General features: G+C 37.4%; 1 protein-coding gene across 2 annotated transcripts; it reads right to left on the bottom strand.

Annotated features, from left to right (window-relative positions):
* Positions 1 to 114: 114 nt before the first annotated feature.
* pcgf6 (polycomb group ring finger 6) lies at positions 115 to 23,701 on the bottom strand. Of its 2 annotated transcripts, none has more exons than XM_061963356.2 (10): positions 23,592 to 23,701; positions 21,618 to 21,717; positions 21,397 to 21,493; positions 21,258 to 21,313; positions 21,110 to 21,169; positions 15,871 to 15,988; positions 15,609 to 15,636; positions 15,347 to 15,445; positions 8,038 to 8,124; positions 115 to 659 (listed from the first exon to the last, which is right to left on the bottom strand). In XM_061963356.2, exons 1-10 carry the CDS (start codon positions 23,649 to 23,651, stop codon positions 609 to 611), a joined length of 756 nt encoding a protein of 251 aa, XP_061819340.1. In that variant the 5' UTR covers positions 23,652 to 23,701; the 3' UTR covers positions 115 to 608. The 2 variants fall into 2 exon arrangements, with proteins under 2 accessions (XP_061819340.1, XP_061819331.1); XM_061963347.2 differs by lacking the exon at positions 23,592 to 23,701 and adding an exon at positions 23,125 to 23,556 and having other exon boundaries at positions 118 to 659.
* Positions 23,702 to 24,193: the final 492 nt, after the last annotated feature.

Below are 24,193 nucleotides of genomic sequence, written 5' to 3'. Positions count from 1 at the left end.
CTGCATATAAGAGGATGCATCATAAGTCCACTGATAATTATCAGTAATCCAATGTGGTTGTCAGAACTGAGTTATTAATGGAAGAGAAAAAGCACAAACCACAATAGGTGTTTCAGTTTAAAATTTATTTAAAAAGACAAATTGTATCAAACTTACTGTAATAATATACCAATGTAAATGTACAAACCTCAATTCAGCAGCTAGAAAATGCTACTGTCAGTGTATCGAATACAAAAGTTCAATTAGGTAAATCTAAAGAATGTACATTGACATCACAAATATTTGGCAGTAATTCTCCTTGTGCAAAGCCCTTACCTTGACTATTAAATACATAAGTATTTATCCCTGTATTGCAAAGTACACAAACATATAGTAAGCTGTGTCCAACAAGCACAATAGACGTGAAAATAAAGCTTTTCCCATACTCGACATATTCAAAGAATGGTTCACAGTCAATATTTAGTGAGTGAATTTAAAGTTAACACAATAACCAATGCTTTCAAGCCTTTCTGAGGACCCCACTATAAGATACTTAGGATGACACAGATGGGAAATTGCTAATTCCCACAACAAGTGTGTGATACGGTCAAGAAATCCAACATTTGCATTTAACACTGATTGGGCAGGACTAAGCCAAAGTGCAGCACCAGCAGGCCATCCTGTGGGAAAATGGAAAAACATCACATTAGTGTGTTACGGCATCAATTCCCCGCCTGTTAAACCACCAATGAGCGCCTCTAACTAGGATGGCAGTCTGAACGGGATAAGCGATGGATACCTGCAGACAAATGAAACATTAAAAAATAGCAATGTTTATTTGTTATAAACTGTATACTAGTCAACACACAGGGACTATTGTCTAAATAGTTGTTCTCACAAGTGAGTAGATAATTGTGTCTTGCCTACGGTATAGCATGGCATAGGTTGCATCATGGTCTGGGGCTGAACGTCCACAGCAAATTGAGCACCTGTAGGGCATCCTCAAGTTGAAGTCTTAACATCCAGCAATAATATCATCATGGAGGAGTGAGAGGATTCCATTGACTACCTGTGCAGCTCTAATCAATTCCATACCCAAGCAGGATTGAGGCAGTGCTACATAACAATGGTGCTTACATTAACTATTTACACTTTGGGCACAATTTGGACATGTTCTCTGGGAAATGTTCACCTGGTTTTCCAGTGAATTAGAATATAATGGCTGTGTGTTGACTTTGTGTGGAGACAATAAATCTATGCTGCTTTTAAGTCTGTTAATTAAGTCATAGCATAGTAATATCAATGGGACAGCCTCCAGCTTGGCCACGATCCTAATGAGAACAAGTGGCACAGAAATTAGATAGGCAGAGAGATGGATGGATGGATATGGTGCAAACTTCAGATATCTTGGATCATATTCTGTGGTACAGCAGTTTAAAGTTATTAATCTGTTCCAAAGTATGTGTCTAACAATTTTCCACGTAGAAAACCTTTAAATCGAATAAATCTGTTGCAGACAGCCAAAATGTTAACACAATCACTTAATGTAGAACAATTACAGTTTTACATTCAAACAATGTGAAATACGTAAAAACATGAATAATAAAATGGATAAATTAACATTTTATTTATTTCTCTTATCTATTTAAGACAAAAGCTGCAATGGGGGGGGCAACCACATGGACGCTGCATTTGTACTTTGCTGCTACTTTGTTCTTAAATTCATTGGTGCTTCAGACTTTATCAAAGTGCCTAATAAATAACAACTAACCCCGTCTTTGACCACCTTTCAACAGTGTTGGCGCTAGGAATTTTCAAAATGGGGTCATCAAGTCATAAAAATGGGGTCCCACTTTTTTGTAACCGTTTTGAAAACCAATTATAAATGTATGCATTATCCTGTAATATCTCAAGGTTCAAGGTTCAACTTTATTGTCCCCGCGGGGAAATTTGTCTTGGGCACAGTGCATCATTGCTTTCTTAACATACACAAAAACAACAGAACAAAAACACAAGCACAGACACAACCACAACCAGACAACTAACATTTAAACATCAGAACATGGAGCTTGATAGACATAGGTGGCACTTTGATGTAGGCATAAAATCTACAGTATGGAGATAAAGATAAAGTACCAGTGTGCATTGCACTAGAGCTCATGGATAAAGTGCTGTGTGCTAAAGTGCTTAGTTCTAAAGTGCTATGTGCTAAAAAAAAAAAGTGCTAACCTATGTATTAACATTCTATTGCACATTGTTGGTCATCTTAATGGAGGCTGGGACAAATGATAATTTAAGGCGGTTAGATTTGCATAGTGGGGCCCGGAGTCTTCTCCCTGATGGCAGGGTTCCATATTCAGGGAAGAGTGGGTGTTGTGAGTTGGAAATAATTTTCTTAGCTTTTTTCCTAACTGCCTGCTCATAGATGCTCTGTATAGGCTCATATTATCTCACATTCTATATTGTGTTTTGGAAAAAGGTTGTCATAAACGTTACTTAATTCATTAAAAAAATAATACAAAAGAAAACAAATGTTTATGCATATGTAAATGTATTCAATTACAAACATCTTCTTCTTCTTCTTTCCTTCTTGGAAGTACAGGACATGTCCACGTTAACACATACTTTAAAAACTAATACTTTTTAATGCATTTTGGCCTCTTGTCCACACACAAATATATATTTTTGTCTTTTACATACCTGCCAACTTTTGAAATCAGAAAAACCTAGTAGCCAGGGTCCAGGGGCCGCAGGCCCTGGTAGGTCCAGGACAAAGTCCTGGTGGGGGGTTCAGGTTCGCCCCCCCGACGCAAAATGATTATTAGCATTCAGACAGGTTAAAATGTTGCTAAAACCATCACTTTTCTATCAGTCACAGTGACTTTTCAAAAATATTACAGCAAAAATCATATGGGTTGATTGACATGTTTATTCTGTAAACTAACTTCAATAGTTTGAAATTATTTTGACAGTTAATGCCAGTTATCCTGTCAACCTTTCACAAGACTTCAATTTGTTAATTGAAAGTATAAACAGTATAAACACTTTTTACAGTAAACAAATGGTAAAACAGTACTAAACAATTCCATTAAAAAAAAAATTGGTGTCATTAACTTTCTGTCCAAGCTTGTATAATCTACTGCCTTGTTCAATTGTAAAAAATATTCTGTGCCTAAAATTCACATTTCTATCACAATTATCATACTGTAAACATGGTAAGCTAACTTCATTAAAATTAATAGTCCTGTCAATAGCATGGAATTACAATTCAAATGTAGTTTTTTTGTAAGCCTTTCAAAAGAATTCAAAATATGAAAAATTTATGAAAATTAATTTAAGCCATCAGACACTTGAAAAGTGGCACATCACATCTCTAATGTAATCATTTGAACTTCTCAACAGAAATAGCACTGCAAAAATATTAAGGACATACTTCTGTATTTTGGTAGTTATGCTGTCAACATTTAACAAGATTTCTTCAACTTGGACTTGAAAGCATAAATAGTATAAACACTTTTAACAGTATAACAGTACTAAACAATTCCAATAGATAACATTGGTGTCATTACCTTTTTGTGGCTAAAATCCAAAAAACGTTGAAAGTTTTCCACTTGTATCGCTAGCAACGGCATTAGACTTGTGTTTTTTTGTCCCAACGTGGTCTTTTACATCGCTAATTCCTCCGTGTCCAATCGAAAAATCTTGTCTGCACAAGGTGCAATTCGCGTAGTTTTCACCCTTTTTGGAACGGATAATATATAAATAGTTTTCTTTTCGGTTTAAGACTCGTTTGCGATTTTTCTCCGGCTGATTCCATGATCGTTCGCTCGTTTGGAAACAATGGCAACAGGTGCCTCGTGCTTGGCAGCGGTGCTATAAATAGCCTCGCGCATGGCATTCGGAATGGCTCGATAGGAAGTTACGGGAAGCAGTGTCGATTGTCATTGTTGTTACGCGATTTCGTGAATAAAACTTTAAAAAAAAAAATTTTTTTTAATTAATGAAAAAACGTATTTTTTATCACTGCAACCGTAACCCGGAATAGGTTGATGAAAACCGTACTAATTACGGGAAAACCGGAGTAGTTGGCAGGTATGCTTTTATAAGCACACTTTTGAAAACGCTGGCCAGAGTGAAGCTTCATACTGCTTTCCTCAGCGTGTGCGTGTTGAGGGGTAAAACAAAGACTTATGTCACAATTGTGCACGGTCATTTCCACAATGAAATAGTAAACACAACTGGCTTGCTGGCTTTAAACACACGAAGAGGAAAAATTGTCCCTTAAGGTAACTAAACGTGGCGCACCACCACGGCAAAATCATATCCGCTACAACTTGAAAATAAGGGTTCAGCAGCGCTAAACAAATATGACATCATGCTCGCTGCAGCTTGCTTTTCGTAGGGGTCATCGAAGGACAGAAGTAGAGTTGTACGAGTACGGTCTATACCAGGGGTGTCAAACATACAGGGTTTTTTTACCAAGTACAAAAATGAGCTGAAATTCTTGAAAGAAAGAAACTGTTCTAATGTGTCCACTCGATGTCGCAGTAGCAATTCTTTGTATCCCCTGCTGCAGGAGCGCAAATGGCTTAAGAGGGGGCGGAGCTATGTGCCGCAGTAAAATAGAGGCAACACTTCAGTGTTTGGACACTATGTACTTACACTGCTTACGGTATTAGTGATTGTATACAAAATGTGCATTGTTACATTCAAGCCTTGATTGTCAAAGATGTTGGTAATGTAACCTGTGACATTTCCACTGAAATTAATGCTTTTGATAATCTGTTACAGTTCATGTTGTACTTATGACTGGGGGACACATTTTCTGGTCATACATAAATATGCTGAAATAATACGTATCCCGTTTTAACTTAATGTGTAATTAATGGAATGAGCCTAAATTCACAAGTTTTGTAGTAGATGATGCTACATATGTACAGAACAAACCACATGTTAGTACATCAGTTGAGGAAAATTACTAAATTACATTAATAACATCCTGTAATTTGATTTTGATATTATTCATTTAACCTTCTGATTGATTAAAAATTCACACTAACGGGAGCATTTTAAAACTCTACTAGACGCCATTCCACTTATTTGACTGATAAACATTATCACATCATGTATTCAAAAAGTATAAATAACGACAAATAAAGATAGAATACTATTATTATTTGTAAATTTTCATAAAGTGCTTGGTCTGTTTTTAAACAAAGAAAATCTGAAGTTGTCTTTATTTTTAAGTTATCATGCCATGATTTTACCAATCCGGTCTACTTGGGAATATGTTTTCCTCCACGTGGCCCCTGAGGTAAAATGAGTTTGACACCCCTAGTCTATAATAAGACCAGAAAAAGATGCTAGATTTGTTGCTAGTCGTTTTTAATAAAAAAAATTTAAAAAATCACAAAATCTCTAGAAACATGAACATTCTCAACAAAGTACATTGGACAATAAGTAGCAACAACTGAAAATAGGGCAAAGCGATATAATATGATAAATATGTTGTTTATTATGTATGTTTGGGCCTTTTTAAAGAAAATCTTATATGGTGAGGCCATGGTGACCACGCCCCCACCGCCACAGGTATTTTGGCAATCTAAGGGAAACTCTGAAACACACTGCTACTTTAATTCTACATTGATGAAACGATGCATCAATATAGGCTTTGAAAGATGCTGCTGCTGCTACACTGTACTTCTGCTGTGGCACTTTTGGATTAGATCCGGACACCCTGCTGATGGGACAACTTTGTGTCATTAAAAAGGTGCGAAATCATCTTATGTTTTAAATCTCTTTAACAACAGAACATGAAGTAATTTACTTACGAGTAAGGATGCACGATATTATCGGCGGCCGATAATTATTGACTGACAATGGCAATTATGACATCACATCAATAATTACGATAATAAAAAATCTACCTATAAAATGACGGAAGTTAAAAAATAATAATGGCTTATTTTCGTGTTTGTCGGTCACTCTGTTGTGGCTTGTGCTGCTGCCTGGCTCCTCAATCCCTCCCCTCCCCTCCAGTATGGTTGCATATTTGTGATGTAATGATACTGGTTGCACGGCCTGTTGTCCATCCATCCATCCATTTTTTACCGCTTATTCCCTTCGGGGTCGCGGGGGGCGCTGGAGCCTATCTCAGCTACAATCGAGCGGAAGGCAGGGTACACCCTGGACAAGTCGCCACCTCATCGCAGGGCCAACACAGATAGACAGACAACATTCACACTCACATTCACACACTAGGGCCAATTTAGTGTTGCCAATCAACCTATCCCCAGGTGCATGTCTTTGGAGGTGGGAGGAAGCCGGAGTACTCGGAGGGAACCCACGCAAACTCCACACAGAAAGATCCCGAGGCCGGGATTGAACTCACGACTACTCAGGACCTTCGTATTGTGAGACAGTGTTTAGAGAAAAGCAACATGGAGCAGCATTCATCAGTGTGGGCTTTATTTACCGGGTCAAAAGAAGACGGCGGCTGCCGCATCAAATATAGAGCCACAGGGCTGATGAGAAAGGTTTTGATAAGAGACACCAAACAACTTGAACGAAATGACTTTATGGAGAAATAACTTCAAAACAAAATGAGTAATTGAATATGTTTTAGTTCAAGGTTCATCGGGAGGCACAGGCTTTAGGAAGCGTTTATGATTTTTTTTAATGGAAAAAATGCACTGTATCATTAGAACCCTGATTAGTTTATGTTGCATTTCTAAATGGGCAAGCATTAATTGCACAATTTTATTTATTACTGTCTGGAAAAAATATCATTTTATTTTTGTCAGTCAACAAAAGATGTGACTCCACTTATTTCGATGTTGTTGCTAACTGCAATGCACTCTTATTGGCTTAGTTCTGCTGGCCTCATTTATGTATGTTGTGTTGGACAGATTGTTTTGATTTATGGAAGTTTAAAAAAAGTAAAAACATTTTTTCTCAAAAACGGATTTTCCTCTTTGCAATTTTTCTACCAAAAGTTTATATTTATTTAAAATGTTTATTTAAATGGCATATCTGTCAATTGACATTATCGGTATCGGTTCAAATTTATATTATCGTGCATCCCTACTGACGAGTGTCGTTTCATTTCTTGCAGCGGCAGATAGGGGTGCAGTTTATAACATGCCTTTTCAACTAAAAAAGGTTTTCTGGGCTCCTTGTTAGCGTGTGTTGATTTTAAAGACAATGTACATTTCACTGCACATGTAAAATCACTATATTGTTGATTAAATGCATTATAATTCAACAAATGTCGGTTTAATTTCGTGCAGCAGCACACGCACATATCCGTGTGTTTTAGGCACATAAAAAAGTATGTTTTCTGGGCTCTGTGTAAGGATGAGCTGATGATTTTAAAGATAGTGTACATGTTATTGTACGTCTAATATATCACAATTAACATTATCACATAAAAAGAGGCTTAGTGCCACTAAGTCATCAATGGCTGCTTTTCCAGGCTTTTGATTTGACAAAATGTGCATGACCAAGTGAATATATTTGTGTGTAGACAGAGACTGTTTTGAAACTACACTCATGTGGATTGAGATCATTTTAACACCCGAGATGCTTTTTTGAAATCATTCGTAATTGTGTGGAGATGGCGTTAGTGTGCTGGACCTTTCCATTGGGGCTGGTACACGTGCATTGAAAGCAGTACAAAACTATGAAGGACAGCCAGTGAATTTGTTCGGCTCACCGTAGCAGTGTAGTGCATTTGGTGATTCTGGAAACATGGACTCTTAATAGCTTTTGTTTACCTTGATTGCACTATCACCGAATGCTACAACTTTTCTTTTGGCCCAATGGTGAATTATTTTGCAGCTGTACTCCAGAGACCGAGTTACCAAAGTGTGGTATGGTTTGTTTAGGCACTTGAGTACGATAAGAGCAATGTTTGGCTGTGTAATAAAAGCATGTTTGAATTGAAAACACATTTTTACCAAAATCAAGTCATGCGAAAACTTGGGTGTACAAAAACCGGGGTACCACTGTATTATAGTTGTTTAGTTTTTGCCACATCCTTAGTAAAGTGCTGCTTACCTGCAGTGCCTCTGCTCCCACAGACCTCTGTACATCGTTCAGTGCCTGATAGGGATCCAGTAGATGATCTCCACAAACCATATCTACCTGCAAGATGAAAAACACTGCATTTATAGATCATGTAATGTCTTCTTAGGACTCAAAGGCATTTTGGAGCAAGAAAAAACTTAAGGTTAACAATCTGCCAGTTTAGTCAATCAAGCAATCTGAATGTTTACTGTTGTCCAGGTAAAATGATGAAGAAGATGTATATGAAGACATGGGGTTATGAGGCTCCTATTGTGCTGGTACAGCGAATTCCAGAAAAGATCCCAAAAGATCAGCCCCAAAACAGAAGAAGACACTGACCAAACTAGATAAACAGAACACGACCGACTGTGCAGCCAACCCAGCTCGAAGGCAGCATAAGTAGTCCAAATCGACTTAAAGGGGAACTGCACTTCTTTTGGAATGTTGTCTATCATTCACAATCATTATGAAAGACATGACGATGGATAGATTTTTTTCTTGCATTCTAAATATTATAATGCAGCCTATCAATTCTGCCTATTAAGCCCCTAAAAAAACATACAAACACCTCCATTAAGGTTTTATATACATGATGTAAGTGTATATGTAATGTAGTAACAGGTACATTCATAATAACTTTTAATATTTACCGTACGTATTTTGATCATTTTAAGCATACATGCCACATTAATTTAAAAAATGCATCATGTTTGCTTTTTTTTCATCACTGATTATTACTCACTGCAGACTTTATAAGAGCCAAAAAACATAATAAAACATCACTTTCTTTGCAACGCCAGCTATCATTACGATGTTCATATATTCTCATTTAGGTAAAGAATGTCTCATAATCCTCGTGAGAAAACGGGATGGGGGCGTGGGACGGACAGACGCAGACCCAGACCCAGACCCAGACAAACTTTTTGTGTCGTTTCTCGCTAGTTCCAGGTCCTAAATTGGTTATCAAAGTGTCCCAACTTGTCGGATTACCTACTCAAGACGTATCATGTCCAGGTGATATGCATGATTTATGATCTACAATAAACTTACAGGCAGCAGGGAGGCGAGGAAACAGCAGACCACTCGATGATGTAAACATAGGGACATACCGAAGTGATCACGTCGCTGCTATAAATAGTTTGACTCTGTTAGCACTTACAATAACAGTATCACTAATACTCAGTTAATATTCAAGTCACAAAATGTAAATTGAGTATTGTTGGTGCTTTTTAAATGGTTATTTATCGGATTTTATGCTCGGAATAGTGAAGCTCCCATTGGCTCCGCTGTAAGCAGAATTTTATTTACGTTTATTTCATATTTAGAATGCATTAAAAAAAAATACATCTGTCGATATATCTTTCATAACGATTGTGAACGATAGGCAAAATTCCCAAAAAAGTGCAGTTCCCCTTTAAGCGGCAGACAGGTCCTGTCCCAACCTGACAATATCCAAAAGGCAGTGATTTTTCTTGGTTTGCGATATTTAGATTTGATTCATTGAAATGCATAAAACTTCTAAAATGATGAGTAAATGAAGTCATGTTACTTTTAGACTGTCAATCAACATACCATATTTTCCGGACTACAGAGCGCACCGGGATATAAGCTGCACCCACTAAATTTTAAAAGAAAAAAATGTGTTTCCATATATTAGCCACACCAGACTGTAAACCGCAGATAAATACGTTGTAAAAAGAGTTATTTACCCAGAAAGATTTTGTAATCGTTCATTCATATACCTTAAGTCAGGGGTCGGCAACCCAAAATATTGATATATTGGGCCAAATATACAAAAATCAAATCTGTCTGGAGCCACAAAAAAAACTTTACATGAGTGTTATAATGAAGGCAACACATACGTTTCTATATTAGCCTATGATCAAAATGACTGTCTCGCAGGCTGACGCAAATCTTTGTTGACAGAAAAGTTTAAATGTATAATTTATTATACACATTGTTAAAACTAGGGATGTAACGGTAAACGGTATAATGATAAACCGCTGTAAAATTCCCGACGGGTACTAATACTGTTTAAACTTTTAATTTATTACTGCATTTTAGGCAACACTGCTTACTTCCGGAAACAAAGTCACGGCAGTGCTGGTGCATGCGCACATGCGTTGTTCAGCTTGAAAAAAACTTGGTGGAAGACAACTATCCGAACTTTGCTATAGAGATTTCCCCCTCGGAGTAAACAGAGCCAAGGGCTTGTTTTAACTTCATTTTCCCTCGCTTAATTTCCGTGGAGTCTCGGCGTGCGTTTAAGAGCCCATTGCTGTTTTTCCAATGGCGACAGGTGTGGACAATATTGGAGACAGACGCATTTGCCTCACACTAAAAGTATACAGCGAAGGAGAAAACAATTTGATGTTGCTTTTATTTTTTCAATACAGCGTCCATCAGCTGCTGTGACTTACAGTTAATGGCGTGAGGAAACATCAGCAGGGGATGTGTCGGGAACGTTGCCACAACTTGTTTACAAAGTCTTTAGTTTGTTTACTGGGATGCTAACTCGTCCTTTATTTAGCTGCACATTTTATCAGTGTTCAAATAAGATCAATAATAACTATAATGTTCTGTCATCTCATCAAAATTAACCCAGGCTGTGAAGATTGTGTACTCGATGTGAGAGGTACCACTCCTGTTTATTTTTGTTGGCCAAACTGTTGGTGGTGTTGGAGAAGAACAGTGCTTGTTTATTAGACTTTATTTTCATTAGCCAAATTGCCTTGTGTTTTATTTTGAAATCAACAAGTAAACAGCAAGTTTTTTTTACATTATTTGTGTTTTTTTCATTTCATAAAGTTATTATTTTAAAAACCATTCATGTGACATAGCATGTTAATATTTTATGGTGTATACGTAGATAATTCCTATACGACGTTTCTGCTCAAACTCTTAATGGATCATATAAATGTACATAACTTAAAGAATACCTCTCCCTTTCATAATGTAAAAATAGAGATAAAGGCATCATCTAATGCGAAAAAGATGACACGTTGATACTTAACTATTAATAAACAAAAAAACTAACAAATATTTGTGTTTAGATACATAGATAACGTGCATCTATAGCATTTTTATTCGACATTACAAATTGCATGATGGCACCCCAACACTGTTTTACTTAACAATGAATAACCATAATTTTAATATTGATCAAAATAATGTAAATTATTATTTTGGCCATAATTGTGCAGCCTATGTGTAAGACTAGATTTCATACATCAACACAATGTTTTATCCACATGGACAAAAGGTGCAGTTATGGCCATTAGGTGCCACCTTGCAAAATTCTTACATTTGTGTTTATTTTGTTATCTCTTATGTCCATAAAGTGCTATCTTGCACAATGTTCACATTTATTTTATTTTTATTTTTTTTCTACGACATTACTTTGTTTATAAAGTGTTGCTTTTATATGCACATTCAATTTCTACTTGGGGTCCATGAAACAGTGTTTTCAATGTGTTATGTTTTTTTTAATGAAACTTGGTTAAAACATTTTAGTTTACCGTATTTTCCGCACCATAAGGCGCCCTGGGTTATAAGCCGCGCCTTCAATGAACGGCATATTTCAAAACTTTGTCCACCTATAAGCCGCCCCGTGTTGTAAGCCGCATCTAACTGCGCTAAAGGAATGTCAAAAAAACAGTCAAATAGGTCAGTCAAACTTTAATAATATATTAAAACCAGCGTGATGTGGGCGCGCGTGGAATCGTATATCAACATGGACGGAGCTGCGTGAAGAAAGCCACCCGGCCTCTTCGCGTAAACTTAAACTTACCTTAACCACTCACTCGCTCATCTTTTCTTCATCCATCCCTTCGAGTTAGCTTTTATGATGACGCCGGCTGGAAAGGTCTCTTTTGGCAAGGTCTTCCTTTTGAATATCACCATGGGTGGAAGTTTCTGGCCATTAGCATGGCAAGCTAGAACCACAGTGAAGGATGACTTCTCATTCCCTGTGGTGCGAATATTCACCGTACGTGCTCCCGTTGTATCCACAGTGCGGTTCACAGGAATATCAGTTGCTGTGAAATAGTAATCCGTGTGCGGATGGAGAGATTGCGTCTTTTCATGAACCGGATCCTTGTCGCTTAGTAGGAGCCATTTTGTGGTCTTTACAGATGTAAACAGGAAATGAAACGTACGGTAATATCCGCGCGCTTTTTCTTCTTCTACGCGGGCGGGTGGTTGCTTACAGTAGAAGAAGAAGCGCTTCCTGTTCTATGGGGGCGGGTGCTTACCTTGGCGGTTGCTTGCGTAGAAGAAGAAGCGCTTCCTGTTCTACCGGGAAAAAAGATGGCGGCTGTTTACTGAAGTTGCGAGACCGAAACTTTATGAAAATGAATCTTAATATTTATCCATATATAAAGCGCACCGGGTTATAAGGCGCACTGTCAGCTTTTGAGAAAATTTGTGGTTTTTAGGTGCGCCTTATAGTGCGGAAAATACGGTAAGTTCTTTTTGAAAATTTTGAGCACATTTAAAAATACCGTGATAATAATGATAACCGTGATAATTCTGGTCACAATAATCGTGATAAGAAATTTTCATAACGTGACATCCCTAGTTACAACATTGGAAAACATTAGTAAAACGGAGGCTTCTCAGAGGGTGAGATAACTCCTGGAAATGGCTGGCTTAGTTAGAATGGTCAAAGGTATAGATGTGTGTGTCCAAAATGAAGGAAACGGCAGGCTGTCTTCTTATAGTGGGTTTATTAAATTTTTTGCAAGCTGCGTAACGTTTGCTGCAGTCTATAATAACACACTAACAACTATCAGGATATTGCAGCCAATATTACATATTGATAATGTGTCATGAGATATGCAAATATAAATTAAATACACAGAAGACATAAGTAAAGCAAATTAAATGAGCTCAAATATAACTACAAATGAGGCATAATGATGCAATATGTACATACAGCTAGCCTTAATAGCATGTTAGCATCGATTAGCTTGCAGTGATCAAAAAAGTGTGATTAGCATACTTGCCAACCCTCCCAAATTTTCTGGGAGACTCACGAATTTCAGTGCCTCTCCCGAAAATCTCCCGGGACAACCATTCTCCCGAAAATCTCCCGATTTCCAGCCGGACAACTATATTGGTGGCGTGCCTTAAAGGCACTGCCTTTAGCGTCGTCTCTCACCTGAAAAGGAGACTATTATATATGTCTCCATTATCCATAGGTTTATCTATAACCCATAAAGTAGGCAGGCACGGAGCTATTTCTCAGCGTGTGTTTATTCCAGCCGGGACGTTAATACTGTAGCGGCTGGCTACGGGGTGTTAGCCAATGACTTTGGCTGGGGGGCGGGACTTCCGGGAGAGATAGGGAAGTTACGTTGTTAATAGGAAGTGGGTGTTCGAGTTTTGCCGGGAAAAGGGATAGACACACATTGGAGCTGTTGTGTGGTTGAATTACATCTTGTGCAATAAAGACAAGACAAACAAAGAAGTCGTATGAGCCTACATTCCTAGGATTATTACAATACACTGACACACAACATCCGGATTCCCATAATTCCGTTTTCATTTGCGGATGTTTTCAACAAATCCGGGAAGGATATGTTTCCGGATTCAGGGATCGCTCGCCAGTACTCAAATGGCAGAACAAAAGCTACTCAAATAGTGAAAGGTAAGTGTTGTTGTTTTTTTAAGTAAGCAGCAAGTACAGTACAGTTAGTAGAACAACTGTGTTTTCATTACTGTTTACTGTACTAGTATATATATATATATATATATATATATATATATATATATATATATATATATATATATATATATATATATATATATATATATATAAATATATATATATAAGAAATACTTTAATTTCATTGAATTCTAGCTATAACTGTGTTTTCATTACTGTTTACTGTACTAGTATATATATATATATATATATATATATATATATATATATATATAAATATATATATATAAGAAATACTTTAATTTCATTGAATTCTAGCTATAAATATACTCCTCCACATCAACACCGTATGAAAAAAATAGCGAACAGGATGAGATAACGTCCGCAGTAACCTACCACATAGCGATTTGATTTCCTATTATGCAGCTCATTTTTATTTGACAGCAATACACAAGTGGTATTTGTTATTAGCACACTGATTGCATCTGCTTTTTTCTGTAACCACTTTTGATTAGCCAGCACGTAAAGTGTGTTTGACAATCATGGGTACTTTAACTTTAACTTTTTAACTTAAAGTATGTGGGGCTCAAAAATTCTGATTCAAAGACGGAGGAGAGAAACAAAAAACCTGAGCCTATTTAGGCTAGGTAATTGCAGTAATTAAAACCTCAGTGTCGATTAATTGTGCAGCCCTAAAGGCAGATATCTATCAGAGAAAAAATAAAATATAGAGAAGCTACTGATGGTATTCAAGACAGAGAAGCAGCTTAAAAGACACAACAGAAGACTGCTCTATCAAGTATAAACAACTGGCGATTAGAGTGGCCCTTCTCATGCTAGCTTCTCTCACCATGAAAGAGCAGGGTGAACTGCCGCTGTTGCTATGAGGTTAATATCCAACAATCAACGTGATACCAACTTCCCCACAGTCGTTCTCCAAGGTAAATGCTTTACATCAATACGCTACTTCATAAAACTACTGTCTGAAAGTTAGTTTTTCTTTTTAAAAGGTATGCTCATATTAAAACTAAGATGTTTTGAGGGGCTAAGCACAGATGAAATTGATTAAAATGTATTTCAATGGGCGACGCTGATTTAAGATACAGTAAAAGTGTTTTGGTAATGAGCTCAGACATGGAACCAATTGAGCTTGTAAATTGAGGTACTACTAACTGTATTTTTGACGATGGCCCACACTTCCAAATGAGATTCATACGTGTAAGAAAGGTAGATATAACATCTGGGGAGCACAGTTATCAGCTCAATCTATCTCAGCCTTTTTTGGGTGAAAGTCTGACAACACACCGGACTGATCGCCTATCAACCACAGTGGGTTTGCATGTGGGTCATTGAGTAGGACGGTAACTTTCTGTTTTTCCAACACCAAAATAGACCATACTAGGGTCCGCAAGGAGACTTTCAAAAGTAAAATATATTTAATCATCTGGTCTTGTATCTTATAAATAACTGTCATCATTCTATAAGGAATCATTAAAATGAACTTGTGTGTGTACGGTACATGCAATAGTTAAGTACACATTCTGCGTTGTTAAGCCTCCACGTCTAAAGCAAAAGCCAGGATCAAAGTGACTATGCTCTAATTAAGCTTGTAAGTAAGCTTGGTCGACTTACCTGACAGGTTGGGCCAAGTTCCATCTTCCTCCTGATGAACAGCTCCACATGCCGAATAGTGGCTCCACCTGACACACGCACGTATCGCCTGTCTAGGGGCTGGACAGGGACAGAGTTGAGTGAAAAGGATTGATTGAATATGTCACTACAAATGTTTAAGTGATATGTTGTTTTGTTAAGACCAATCCAAGACTAGATTAAAAAAACAAGACTTACTATATTTCACATATGCAAAGTTCACACTGGAATAATTTGTAATTACCTTGTAGCTGGCGATCCCCTCTTCAGCACTGAAAACAAAATGACAATGTTTTTGTTTTTTCACAAATAGAGACATCTGGTGGCATGTCAATGCAATATATGTGTTACAGTCAGGTTTAAAAGTTGGAAAAAATGGATTAGATGTTTTCTATTCAAAACTGCACTGTGACCAGCTTTAGTCCATGCAGAAAAATATAGCCCATTGAGAATGACTGATATGATTGAACCTCCAAGATCCCACAAAACAACTAAAGGCAACCCACCCTACAAACTCCAGCAGCAGAGACACATCCAGCTCAGGAGGAATGTTGAACACAGACTGAGTGACGCAATCCTTCTTTTGCCTTTTCAACCCAGAGGGTGCTGCACAGGAAAATATCACTGCCAAAGAGGGGAAAAAATACATGGATATGATGGCTATGGCGATTTGGTTTACTTATTATCACAGCATTCCATGTATGGTAGCAATCATGCACAGAGATTTAGCTACACATGATGTGCACCAGACCATATGCTATGTTGCATTACAGTCAGTTTTCATTGTTTAAAGATACATTTAACTTTTAAAAAGTGACAAGCACTTTACCTCAAGTGCTGCCCACACTAATATAAATGTTTGGTGGTGGTCAGAAAAGTCAGTTTGTAGCTTACACCACCAATCAGTGTGTGAATGTATAAATAATTACTGTAAAATGTTTAGGTATCTTTAAAGGTGCTACACAAATTATATCCATTATTTTTATTATTAAGTAGGGCAAAATGTAGTACACTCAAAACAGCCAATAGTCACCATCTTTGCTGTAGCAGTAGAAAGTACAGATCGACCGATATGTTTTTTTCAGGGCCGATAACGATTATTAGCAGTAAAGAAAGCCGATAACCGATATTTGGAGCCAATATTCATTTGAATCAGAAGTTATTCAAACATGAATAGGATGTCAATAAACAGCTGGACATGGCTTTAAATTGTTTTTAACAATATGTTTTAGGAAACGTCGGACCAGTAGCGACATAATGTTTAATGCTGCTTAACTACTAATGCTGCGGTTAATTTAGCACCAAACAACATCATGAGATTTCACAAACACCTTTATTGGAGGTGTCTAAGAGGAGCACCAACATTTGAATTTCAAAATATGGGAAATCTCCTGGGGAAATTGGTAAAAATATGGGATTTTTCTATATCACAATAACTTGCCATCTACTCGAACAGTTTACGGATTTAATACATTGTAAGGTTACTTTGTGAGAAACCATGAAATAATGGTTGATTAGTTGGTTGAAGTTTATTTTGAACATTTAATCTTACCCCTTTTTCATTTCATAGCAATTACTAACACATATGTTCACATAGGGCTGGGCGATATGGCAAAAAAAATGATCACGATTCATTTTTTCATATCATCCGGTCTCAGTTAATATTACAATTTTTTTTTTTTATTAAAGTCGGATTGTCCCGTGCAGGATTATCGCGAGTATCGTTGCATCCGTATTGTTTACTATTGCAGTATCTTGTAACAGACATTTCCACCATGTTTGAGCGAGGTAATATATGCTAACAGCTGATAATTGTCATTTTGTTCATATATGTAATTGTGTTTACTAGAGGTGCAACAGTACAGGTAACCCACGCTACGGTACGTACCTCTGTTTTAGCGCCACGGTGTTGCTTCATTTTCGGTACATTTTGTGTGAGTAAAGACAACTTTTTTCTAACTTAAAGTTATTTTGTTATTTTGCTTGTCATCACAAACTTCATTCTGCAGTAAACAAATTATCAGTGGTGTACTGAATACTACAAGACTTTTACTTTAAGTTAACATTTACTAAACAACACTTTCAAATGGTAAATTTTTATTTGTATTCTTTGATTATGTGTATACATCAGTGCTTCTCACCAATGCGTTGGCAATTGGAAAGCGGTGACTCAGATTGAATTTTTTTTAAACTCAAATACTGTAGTATATATTTAATAAAAATAAAAATATTGTGTAACAACACATAAAACAAGTTTAATGAAACGAAATGTTTTTTTATCCACCAACTCAAAAATGATTTGAACATAAAGTGTCGGTATGCAGAGTTTTTTAGTACATGTTATATCAGAGGAGTAGAATCTTTGCAGACACATAAAAAGTCAGATTAAATAATTTTTAGATGTAAAAATGCCTTTTTCTGATTCAATTAGTGTTTGTGTTTATTCTCCCAGTCGGAAATAACAAAGTCTCCTGTGAGTGCCTGCAAGTCCGCATTCAGGTCAGGATTACTGGTAAACTGCAGCAGATAGTGAAACTAAAGTGTTTCACCAAAGTCGCTGCTCCTTCTAAATGTGGTTTCAAATTCTATGCTTGTCTTAATCATATTTCTTTATTTTATTCTTCTGGGCTGCACTTCCAGCTGTGTGAGGAGGAAGGGGCACAACGCTGATTGAACATAAATTACGTCGTGACGAGCCTGACTATCGTGCGGTGGAAGGGGAGGTCGCAGACATACACGGACACAATCACTTTCAGAAAAACACACGCAAACGTACACAAACACACACAAGATCATGGTCAATAAAGGTGGATCGTTCCGTGCTGGATTATACCGATAATCGTAGTTTCCCTATTGTTTGCCACTGCGGTAACTTCTAACAATCAGTTCCGCCATGTTTGATCGAAGAAATATGCTAACGGCTGATCACTGTAATCAAACTCAAATTAATTGCGATCAACAATCACAATCATATAATCACCCAGCCCTATGTTCACTTCCTGTTCTCAATTTGTAACACAATTGACATCAATGATTTCTCAATATGTTATGATTAATATGAAATATGATTTCTAAATATGCCAAAAATGTAAATACAAACAATTCTGGGCTCCTTCATTTAGCTGACAGGTGAGACATTTTTCAAGCTGGGTAACATACATTTTTCCTGGATGTTACAGGAAGTGTGAGCTGCTGCCTGCTCTTCTTTACTTATTATATAAGTCTCCTATTTGTAAATGGAAACAAAGTTTACATTTTTGGCAGATATATTTTATGTAATATTCATGTTCATCCCTCTCTGTTGCGTTATTTGACTGAATCACGAAACTTCAAAACTTGCCGCGATCCCTTAATGAGCCCATGCTGCGAGTATTGTGTATGGAGGCTTTTTGTGTTACTCGCTGCAGTAGCGAAAACACACAAAACACCAGGAAGAGTCCAGAAAAGGACAAAAACAGAAATTTCCGGCAACATTTTTTTTATTTTGACAAGTGCATGTAAGCACCGGAGACGTGCTGTCGACGACCGGTATCCCAAGGAGAGATAGGGAGGGGCGTGGAAGTGTGAGCACCACAGTGCAGCTCAGCAGTCCCGAGCAGTGGTTATTACTATCTACTTCATTATTTATTATGTTTTAATATGAAATACTGGTCATTTATATGTGTTGTATCTTTTGATGTAGTCCTGTTGTACAAACCCCGTTTCCATATGAGTTGGGAAATTGTGTTAGATGTAAATATAAACGGAATACAATGATTTGCAAATCATTTCCAACCCATATTCAGTTGAATATATTCTACAAAGACAACATATTTAATGTTCAAACTGATAAACTTTTTTTTAGAATTTGATGCCAGCAACACGTGACAAAGAAGTTGGGAAAGGTGGCAATAAATACTGATAAAGTTGAGGAATGCTCATCTTTTTTGGAACATCCCACAGGTGAACAGGCAAATTGGGAACAGGTGGGTGCCATGATTGGGTATAAAAGTAGATTCCATGAAATGCTCAGTCATTCACAAACAAGGATGGGGCGAGGGTCATTACTTTGTCAACAAATGCGTGAGCAAATTGTTGAACAGTTTAAGAAAAACCTTTCTCAACCAGCTGTTGCAAGGAATTTAGGGATTTCACCATCTACGGTCCGTAATATCATCAAAGGGTTCAGAGAATCTGGAGAAATCACTGCACGTAAGCAGCTAAGCCTGTGACTTTCGATCTCTCAGGCTGTACTGCATCAACAAGCGACAACAGTGTGTAAAGTATTTACATCTAACACAATTTCCCAACTCATATGGAAACAGGGTTTGTACAAGAAAAAGGTAGATACCGATATACGTCAAAATGCCAAATATCTGCACCGATAATCGGCCCACCCGATAATCAGTCAATCCTTAGTAGAATGTAGTGAAGAGAAAAAGCTGCTAAATATTCCGATATCCGATTAGTGTGCAATGACAGTAATTCATTAGGAACAGCACTACACTGTCAAAATGTGTGCCCTCAGCAACTAATTACACAATTTACAGGGAACGTAGGACAGACGTATTCTATTTGAGCCAGCCAGAGGCAAGTACCCACCCAGTAGGACTGCACAATTAATCGATTTTTAATCGTGATCACGGTTTGGGCAACCGATGGACAGGGGATTCATGTGAGAGCGAGTAAGAGTGAGTGACAACAGAGGTTAAAAGGTAGATCAGCCAGTAGCTCTAGAAAATATTTAAAAAAATAAACGCATTATTACATCGATGCCCTCCCCTCTCGCAGAGTTACCTACAAGTTACCAACACAGGCACACATTTTTTACCCGGAACACGACCGCACGCCTTGCCGTTCTCTAGGCACTACTGTTCGTTTCCCAAAACGCTCCCATCCATCCATACATTTTCTACCGCTTGTCCCTTTCAGAGTCGCGGGGGGTGCTGGGGCCTATCCCGCGCGGATAAAACAGCAAACACCACAACGAGTTGCACGGCAAAGCGAGGCTGTGCACATCTAGACAAATTTTGCAGTTGCGGATACACTTCCCTTCTTTACTAAAACGCCGTCGTTTGCACGCGATGTAAAGCCGATTGCTAACAAAGCGAGCCGCCCGCCACCAGCACAAGGCCTCGACACACAGCTACAAAAGCGGGAGTGCCCAAATTACAGATGACCATAACAACCGTGCACCAAGGGACCCCGTATCCATCCACCTCTCAAAGACACGCCAAAATAACGGACGTAATAATGTTTTATTTGGGTAAAAACATATGTCCTATGTATACTGTGAGCAGACAATGAATGCGTTCCTTTCTATGTGCCTTTTGTGTATAATCTTATTTTTTACTTGTTTGCACTTTATGATCGCACTTTGCAATGGCATATTTCTTTAAGTTAGCCCGTTGTCTTTTGTACATCTTAATTTATTAACACAATATTTTTATAGTTTCATTTTGAAAAGAAAGCCACATTTACATACTATTTCTTTAAAATAAAAAGTACAGTAAAATATGTCTTAATTAACAATATATCATTGTGATTAATAATCATGATTTCAATAATTGTGATTAATATTTTGGCCATAATTGTGCAGCCCGAACACCCAGTACAAAGACCGAAAATACAAAACCAGGCGCTGTAAATTTGAGAATGATGGAAATTGTTATGTAATTTATTTTGCAAAGAAATATAATCTACACTTTTAATCATGACCCAAGGGGAGGCTAATAAATACTACAGGTGTTTCAATAACAATTTTACCTGATTTGGGTATGTCCATCCCTCTTTTTTTGTAGAAGTTACACATTTGTTCTTTTTCAGCTGCAATTCAAAAATGTTTGTCAGAAACTACAATAATAAAACACTTTTTTTGATAAGATTATGATTTTTCTGTAATAACGACACTTACATGCCTCCAGAAAAGGAACCATTTTGTAAACAAGATCCTGGAGTTGTCTGTCGAGCCTGTCGGAAGAAAACAATAAATAGACGGACAAAAGAATACAAAGCTTTTCATACAATTTAAGTTTTAATTTAACAAAAAATACCTGATATTGTAAAGCGGTTGTGTTTCGTGGACTACAATTTCACATGTTGGACACCTGTTGGTGGAGAAAAAATGCTTCACGATGCAACTTTTACAAACTGGGGAAAGACAAAATAAAACAACTAAATAAGACACAGATGCGACGTATGAATAGACTTAGCAAAGTTAATTTTACATGACCTGAATCGTAGTTTGAGTGTAGATATTTCTTGATATACTTACAGGTGTGTAAGCACTCTGTTACAGTGGTGGCATCAATAAGGAAGCCAAAGCATAGGGCACATCGGATGTATGGGTAGAACTGACTGAGGGAGATCTGAGGCTGTTGATAACAAAATGAAAACAATATCAAACCCATGGTAGTTTCCAAAATACTTCATTATTCCCCCCCTTTAAAAATATTTGACATCACATCACCCAGATACACTTGTTCAAATCAAAATCTAAATCTTGTTTTATCACGGTAGTATAGAACCCAGTCTAGTCAAATGGTTGTGTAAATTAAAATACCAAGTAAATGCATTAACAAAAAAATGAAAATGGACAAAATAAATTTGCAATTAAATTGCAGAGAGCTACTATTTTTTTGTTTTATTTATTTATATAGTTTATTTTAATCGAAACAAAGAGAATGCGGTTGTTTTTGCCAGAACATTAACAAAAGGTTATCTCAGGCTTCGTACACCTTTTCCATGGCCAAATTCAAGCACTTTTTAAGGACTTTCAAGATCAATTTTCCAGTTTTTCCAGTACTCTTCAAAAGGCAAAAACCAGTGTGAATCAATTCATAGCCATGTTGTTTGAGGTCACTAAATGCTGTCTGTAGGAAAAATTCGGAAAATCTGATAAAACCTATGCCTAACATTGAACCAGCAGTTATCATTAACTGAATGGGGCATAGAGAATTAAGCAGTGTTTCTGTAGACTATGCATGGTGTTTGCAAACATTGTTTACTTGTTTGTTTGTATCCTCATCATTCCTTACAAGAAATAACATTAATTATTATTGTTTACTTGTATCATAATTCATACATTTCATACACCATGTACATTAAACCGACAACCTCCCGGCATGATGGACCGATGCACCACTGTTCTCTTGGGGGCGACACAGAGCTGTATATACGGCTTTGGCATGACAACAACCTAATGTAAGGGCTCGTGCAAAGCCAACAGATCAAGCGTGTAGCTTTCATTTTTAAGGAAACTTATTTTATTTTTTCCATTTTATAATTACGGTAGCCTATTGAGTCAGACTGCTGAGAAATTTGATGAACATTTCCAAGCATTTACAAGCACTTCACCCAAAATTCAAGCATTTTCCAAACCTTGAAAACACAACATTAAAATCCAAGCATTTTTGAGGTTTTTAAGCACCCGTTCGAACCCTGTTATCTGCAACACACATTTTATTAAAAAATAAACAAAGATTTCATCAATGTTATGCATCTTGTATTTCAGTATGTATTTCCTCAAAATACAGAGTTTGAGAAAATATTATTTGACTCAAATCAGCTGGCGAGCTACCGGTTGGAGACACCTAGTCTAAAGGCTATGTTTCCACACTTAACTTCAACTGCATGTTTTATAAGCAAGCTTCTTATTGCACTGCCAATTTTCCTTGCTAAGAGCAGTTAGAGTTAAACAGCACACCGTTCTTATCCTTAGTTTAAAAGAAAAAACACAGTAGTTTTACATTTAAGCTTTAAAGAGTACAACAAAAAAATACCTCGACGTCGCTGCTCGTACAGCCGTCATGTCTGCGGACGCCGCATGGAGGCGATGACATTCTCGAAAGCACACTGGCGTGTGGGCAAGTATACTTCGTTCGCAACTATAGGTTTGAGATATCATTTAAGGTGAAATTAAGTTGCTTAATAGTCAATTGTGAGCTTTAAACAAGGTTTTGGTCAACTCGTGTCCTCGCGCGTGGTTATCTGGCTAGCGTTAGCTTGCTGTTTGTTGTGAGCGCTCCAAATACTGCCACTTGCATGTGGGCTGTAGCTGTAGCTTGATCGCAGACGCTACGTCAGGTTGACATAATCATGCGACGTTAACGAAATACTAAAAAAGAGTGTAAGAAAGTCGCGGAGTAACTTTTAACTTCTTAAACGACTCGACCAACTTCCTCGTTTGCTCGTGTTTACCCGCCAGTCAGAAGTGACTACTTCCGGTCTGAACTTTTCACAATAATACCTTAATTACTGTATATCCGTTGAGTCTGAGGGTAAAATGAGTTGAAATCACGTGACCCATAGGCTCATCCGGGCACTTCTAGGTTTCAGGCGATGGTCCGGAGCCCCATTAGGCAGCTGTTTATTTCCCAGAATCCGTGCAGATTTGGGCGTATTTTGAAAGGTTTAGATGCACAAAATAAAAGCATCATGAAATAAATATTTAAAATGGGATGGAGTGGATTTTTACACTCTTAAGGAAAATATATTTTCAAAAGATTTAAACCATTTATAATGTGTTGGCCCTGTGATGAGGTGGCGACTTGTCCAAGGTGTGCACCGCCTTCCGCCCGAATGCAGCTGAGATAGGCTCCAGCACCCCCCGCGACCCCGAACGGGACAAGCGGTAGAAAATGGATGGATGGATAATCACCAAGAGGGCATGCTTGCTACCACCTCACTTCATTTGATACTGAAGTGTATTTAGAGAAGAAACGATTGGAGGCACGCCATCTCTTTACATTAATTAAACATTAATCCATGAAAGACAAAGTTGGACTTATACGTGCATTGGTGGGTATTTGATCGACATAATGAGTGCCGTGCTGCTGTGATCATGACGCT

This window comes from Nerophis lumbriciformis, linkage group LG02 (assembly GCF_033978685.3).
Source record: "Nerophis lumbriciformis linkage group LG02, RoL_Nlum_v2.1, whole genome shotgun sequence".
Lineage (NCBI taxonomy): Eukaryota > Metazoa > Chordata > Actinopteri > Syngnathiformes > Syngnathidae > Nerophis > Nerophis lumbriciformis.
The sequence above is the reverse complement of the archived record's forward strand: the minus strand, read 5'-3'. Positions and strand labels throughout refer to the sequence as shown.

Excerpts from the sequence above, each read along its gene's own strand:
- pcgf6 (XM_061963356.2), bottom strand. The coding sequence starts at position 23,651 with ATGGGTCACGTGATTTCAACTCATTTTACCCTCAGACTCAACGGATAT. Across the intron at positions 15,989-21,109 it reads GATGGACATACCCAAATCAG|TGATATTTTCCTGTGCAGCA; the intron begins GTAAAATTGTTA and ends CCTCTTTGGCAG. Across the intron at positions 15,637-15,870 it reads CTGCTGCTGGAGTTTGTAGG|TGCTGAAGAGGGGATCGCCA; the intron begins GTGGGTTGCCTT and ends TTTTGTTTTCAG.